This window comes from Rhincodon typus, chromosome 37 (assembly GCF_021869965.1).
Source record: "Rhincodon typus isolate 14 chromosome 37, sRhiTyp1.1, whole genome shotgun sequence".
NCBI lineage: Eukaryota > Metazoa > Chordata > Chondrichthyes > Orectolobiformes > Rhincodontidae > Rhincodon > Rhincodon typus.
The window spans coordinates 742441-748440 of record NC_063368.1 but is presented as its reverse complement, the minus strand read 5'-3'; the positions used below and the strand labels follow the sequence as shown (position 1 = coordinate 748440).

The 6000-nt window shown below is 41.5% G+C and overlaps 1 protein-coding gene across 1 annotated transcript in view; it reads left to right on the top strand.

Moving 5' to 3' along the window:
• dmc1 (DNA meiotic recombinase 1) overlaps positions 1 to 6000 on the top strand; it is a 161087-nt gene that overhangs the window by 6733 nt on the left and 148354 nt on the right. The window contains exon 3 of the mRNA XM_048617571.1: positions 5869 to 5913. Within this exon, the coding sequence (XP_048473528.1) occupies positions 5869 to 5913 (45 nt within the window). The remainder of the gene's footprint in view (positions 1 to 5868; positions 5914 to 6000) is intronic.

Genomic DNA, 6000 nt, shown 5'->3' with positions numbered 1-6000 from the left:
TCCTCTGATGCTGCTTGGCCTGCTGTGTTCATCCAGCTCTACACCTTATTATCTGAGTTTATCCAGCCTCTCTTCACAGCTAAAGTACACCATCCTAGGCAGCATTCCTTTGCAATCATGTACTTCCTGTAGTGGGGAGACCAGAACTGCATGCTGTACTACAGCTGTAGCCTAACCAAAGTTCGATACAACTCCAATATAACTTCCCTGCTTTTACAACCTATGCCTTGACTGATTTAAAGGCAAGTGTTAGTTACCTTATTAACCTGCTCTGCCACTTTCAGTAATTTGTGGACAAGCATCCCAAGATTCCTTTGTTCCTCATCCTTGTGTGCTGCCATTTAATGAGTATTTCCTTGTCTTGTTACTTCTTCGAAACTGCATTACCTGACACTTATCTGGGTTTAATTCTATCTGCCACTGATCTCACCAATATATCCTCCGGGAACCTAAGACCTTTCTCACTGTCAACCAGCAGCTGATTTTTGTGTCACCCGCAAACCTACTTATCATTCCCTCCACACTCTCATCTACATCGTTTATATTGAGAACAATCAGGGATCCAGCACTGATCCCTGTAGTATGCTACTGGATCCTGACCTTCAGTCACAAAAACAATCTACCACCACCCTCTGTTTCCTGCCACAAAGCCAATTTTGCCAAGTTACCCTGGATTCCATGTGCTTTTATCTTCTTTATCCGTTTCAGATGTGGGACCTTGTAAAAGGCTTTGTTGAAATCTATAAAAGAACAAAGTACCTGAACTGTGCTACCCTCAGCTACACATTTGGAATATTTGAAATCTTCAACCAGATTTGTTAGGCATGACCTCCTCTGACAAGGCGTGGCTCAGTGGTTAACATTGCTGCCTCATGGCACCAGGGACTGGGTTTGATTCCAGCCTCGGAAACTGTCTGTGTGGAGTTTGCACATTTTCCCGTGTCTGTGTGGGTTTTCTCCGGGTGCTCCGGTTTCCTCCCACAGTTCAAGGACGTGCAGATTATGTGGATTGGCTGTGCTAAATTGCCCATAGTGTCTCGGGTGAGAAATACAGGGATGGTGTAGGGGGACAGATCTGGGTGGTTTGCTCCTCAGAGGTTCGGTGTGGACTCGATGGGCCGAATGGCCTGCTTCCACACTGTAGGTGTATCTATATCTATACATCTTCTACACTTATAAATCATGCTGACTATTCCTGATCAAACCTTATTTCTCTAAATAAAGATTTCTTCAGAATTTTCTTCAATACTTTACCTACCACTGATGTGAGGCTCACTGGTCTATAATTCCTTAGTTTATCTTAACCACACTTCTTGAAAAGTGGAACTATGTTAGCTCTCCTCATTAGCTGTCCCTTGCTATTTGTAGTGTAATTATGACCTAGACATCATTGTAGGACGTATGATAAGTAAATTTGCATGAAAATTGGTGATGTAGTAAATTGCGAGGAAAAAAGCCTTAGACTGTAGTGTTACGGACCAGACCAAACTCCCTCAAAATATATCAAGGAGATAACCTAGACCCTAACTTTCTCTTAAAGGCAAAAGTAAGATGTGTTCCACTTGCAATTTTACAGGTCAAGCTACTAGCCTCTAAGCAAGACACACTTTATTCTTGCATCACAGTTAAAATGCAGACAAAATAAATGTAAAAAAAAGTTTAACTGTAACTCTATCAAAAAACTTACTAATATATTATTTATATCCCCCTATATATATAAATTACTACTGATTAGCTGTTCCAGTATAGCAGCCTTCCATAAACACTCTTGACAAAGGCAAATAGAAAGGAAGCCTTGAAAACACAAACCCAACAGTAAGGAGAGAGCACAAGCTTTTGCAGAGAGAACGAGAGCTGTGTCTTCTTCCAAAATTCCAGCCTCGCCAATTGAAAGCAAAATCTACAAACCCTGGGTCTATGTGAGTTTGACTGCACTGCTCATTCTTCTTTTGTCTAATTTTAAAAAAACCAAAGCTAGCTACAGTGCTGTGCACAGAGCAGATAGCTGGGCTCCAGGTTTAAAACGCTTGCTTTCAAGAGAAACAGGACAGAACATCTTGTCACAACAGGACAATGTAGATGAACTGATAGATGGCCTGAACAGAGGAAATGGAATTTAATTCTGAAGTGATGCATTTTGGGAGGATTAACAAGGGAAGGAACACACGTTGAATAGTAGGACCACAGAACGCATGGAGGATCAGAGACCTTTGCGCACATGTCAATAGATCCTTGAATGCAGCAGAAGAGGTAGATAAGGTAATTAAGAAGGTATATGGGATACGTTGACTTTATTAGTCAAGATTTTTAATACTAGGGCAAGGCGAGTATGATGGAGCTGCCTATAATTCATTAGGCCACAGCTGGAGTACTACATGTAGTTAGGGTCCTCACACTATAGGAGAGATGATTGCACTGGAGAGGGTGCCGAACAGATTTGCCAGTGGATTAGAGTATTCCAGCTATGAACAGAGATGAGATAGGCTGGGTTTGTTTTCTTTAGAGCTGAGAAGGCTGTGGTGGGGATATCTGATCGAGGTGTGCAAAATTCTGAGGCATATAGTCATAGTAGATAGGGAGAAATATTCCCCTTAGTTGAGGACATGTTTTTAAGCTAAGGAACAGGAGGTTTAGAAGAGATTTAAGGAAATGGATTTTCACCCAAAGGGTTGTGGGTATCTGGTATTCACTAAAAACTATTTAGGTGACATTGGAAACCCCATGGTATATGAGGCTGCTGGCCCAAGTATTAGAAAATGGGTGCAGCAAGCTATTTGGGGAAGGCTAATGAAATATTAGCCTTTAATACCTGTTAAGTCTTGCTTCAGTTGTTCAGGACCTTGGTTAAACCACACCTGGAGGACTATGTGCAGCTTTGGAGAGATGATATTGCCATAAAGGGTCTGCAACAAATGTTCACCAAGGTGGTGGGACTGACCTATGAAAAGAAATTGGGCAAACTGGTCCTGTATTCTCTGATGTTTTAAAGGGATAGACAGGGTAGATCGGCTAAGATGTTTCCCCTGGTTGAGGAACAGTTTAAAAATAAGTGTGATGACACTTTAGGTCTGAGATGAGGAGAATTTTCTTTTACTCAGAGGGTTATGAATCTTTTGCATTTTCTAGCACAGAGGGCTATGGAAGCTCAGTCTTTGAATGTGTGAGGTAGGGAAAGATTTTTGATTACCAGTGACATACAGGTTATGGGGATGGATGGGTCGAAGGTATTGAAGTGTTTGATTAGCCATAATCATATTGAATGGTGGAGCAGGCTTGATGGGTGAATGACCTATTCCTGTGCCTATGTTTTTAAATTGACTTGGTAGAGATAAAGGGGGAACAGGTGGCAGTGGTATGCAGAAGTTTTAGGACTGAGTAGTTATTAAACTCTCTTCACAAGGAAAGATGCCTTGGTCCCTGTCTCACTAGCTAGCTTAGATCCAAATTGACAAACAACCCCATTGTGCCAAATAGTGTGATGCTAGTAACCTCAACCACACTTCTGAATCCACAAGTGGCTCCAATTTCCTTCACTGACATCCTAAGATCTTCTGTGTGATGAAAAAAATTAAGAAAACAGTAGAAAATTCACACTGTAATTAAAGTTTACAAATTCAATCATAAAGTACTGTGCACAAAAAAGAAACTAATTGCTTATCCCATGTTTGCTTTAGCTAGTTTTCCAACAAGGGTGCTTCCCTGGTGGCAGCAGCGTAAGTTGTGGAAGATTGCTGACCTTTATTATGATTACAGATGTCCTTTAAAGCCAGTCTGAAGCAACTCAAAAGTGCATCAGAGATAGTAAGGACTGCCAATGCTGGAGTCAGAGATAACACAGTGTGGAGCTGGAGGAACGCAGCAGGCCAGGCAGCATCAGAGGAATAGGAAAGCTGACATTTTGGGTTGGGACCCTTTTTCTGAAGAAGGGTCTCGACCCGAAACATCAGCTTTCCTGTTCTTCTGATGCTGCCTGGCCTGCTGTGTTCCTCCAGCTCCACACTGTGTTATCTCAAAAGTGCATCATCTTGGTTTGCATTGATTGGCAACAGCAAGGATGCAGATAAAAGTGGTATGATTGGGAGTGGGAGCAGATGACGGTATAATTTTGCTCCATGGAGCCACTGCCAGTCACCCAGCATGGCATAGCACTTTGGCAATCTTACTGTCTGTTATAGAAAGATAGATGGACTGCTCTGAGACTCTGGAAGTGCTTTTGAAAAATGTTATTGAGAACCACAATAGGGGGAGGTTGAGCTACCACGTCAACACTCAGACATTTGATGGAAACTGAGATATAGTGGAAGATTTGACATTAACCATCAGATGTTGGAACACAATGGGTTCCATATGTGAGCATATGGGGGTGACAGTCCATTCCATATTTGGAGGGACGGTATTCAAGCTCCATGCAAATAAGGTTACAACTTGCACCTTCATCACATTGTCAGAAAACCTTCATTTTCATATTCTTGCTGGTTAATCCATTCTTCAAAGTTTCATTACCCAGATTCACATTTTAAACAACTCTCACCACGTAGAGTCACAGAGATGTACAGCACGGAAACAGACCCTTCGGTCCCACTCATCCATGCCGACCAGATATCCTAAGTCGTTCTAGTCCCATTTGCCAGCATTTGGCCCATATCCCTCTAAATCCTTCCTATTCATATACCCATCTATTTGCCTTTTAAACGTTGTAATTGCATCAACCTCCACCACTTCCTCAGGCAGTTCATTCCATGCACACACGATCCTCTGTGTGAAAAGGTTGCCCCTTAGGCCCCTTTAAAATCTTTCCCCTCTCATTTTAAATCAGTGTCCTCTCGGTTTAGATTCCTCTACCCTGGGAAAAAGACCTTGACTTCACCCTTTTCATGCCTGTCATGATTTTATAAACCTCTGTAAGGTCACCCCTCAGCCTCTGAAGCTCCAGGGAAAAGAGCCCAGCCTATTCAGCCTCTCCCTATAGCTCAAACCCTCCAATCTGAGCAACATCCTTGTAAATCTTTTCTACCCCTTTCAAGTTTCACAACACCTTTTCTACAGCAGGGAAACCAGAATTGAATACAGTATTCTAAAAGTGGCCTTACCAACATCCTGTACAGATGCAACATGACCTTCCAACTCCTATACTCAACGTACTGACTAATAAAGGCAAGCATACCAAATACCTTCACTACCCTGTCTACCTGCAACCCACTTTCCAGGAACAATGAACCTCTCGCAGCAACAAGACATCTTTGCTTTAAGAGATGAAGGCTGCCTTTAAGAAACGATAGCCGTTCATGATTCCTGAATGGCCATTGACCATTGCAGGTGGCGCCAATTTATTGGTCTGTTTGCAACGTAATGAATGGGCATGGGTTAATTGCATATCCCTACCGTTCCTTTTGTGCATTAGACAATTTACTTCTCAATATTTCATGGAACCATTCATTTGGTGAATATGATCACCTGGATAAAGCGATGAATGAACAGCAGAAAGCAAGAGGAAGGAAAAAATGAAAGATTCTTCCCTAGAAAAATGAATCCAATGATATTGTACAGGTGTCTGAGCTGGGGTAAGTCTTATCTAAAATATACACAAATAAGTCAGGTTGGAGTCATAATAAGAAGAGAATATGACAAGTCTTATTTTATTAGAGGAGTGAAGAGTGGTTATACACTGGTTACTACTTTTAATGTAGGTTTTGGGAAGAATATCTGGACATAACAGCTGTAATTTCCAGAGACGATATAACAGTATTAGCAGACCCATAATTCCTACAAATCAGAAAGTTATCCCCTAATTGATTATAATAACAACTTGATTTCAGTGCAATTTGATGAATAATATTATTTGCAGTGATTCCATTCTTTTTCTTTTAGGAGTCTTTCTTCCAGGACATTGACCTCTTACAGAAACATGGCATTGTAAGTACAGCAATCTGACACCATGTGAGTTTGAATCCAGAGTGTACTCTCCTTTTTCAATTAGTGACTTGGGTTCCTCATTGAATC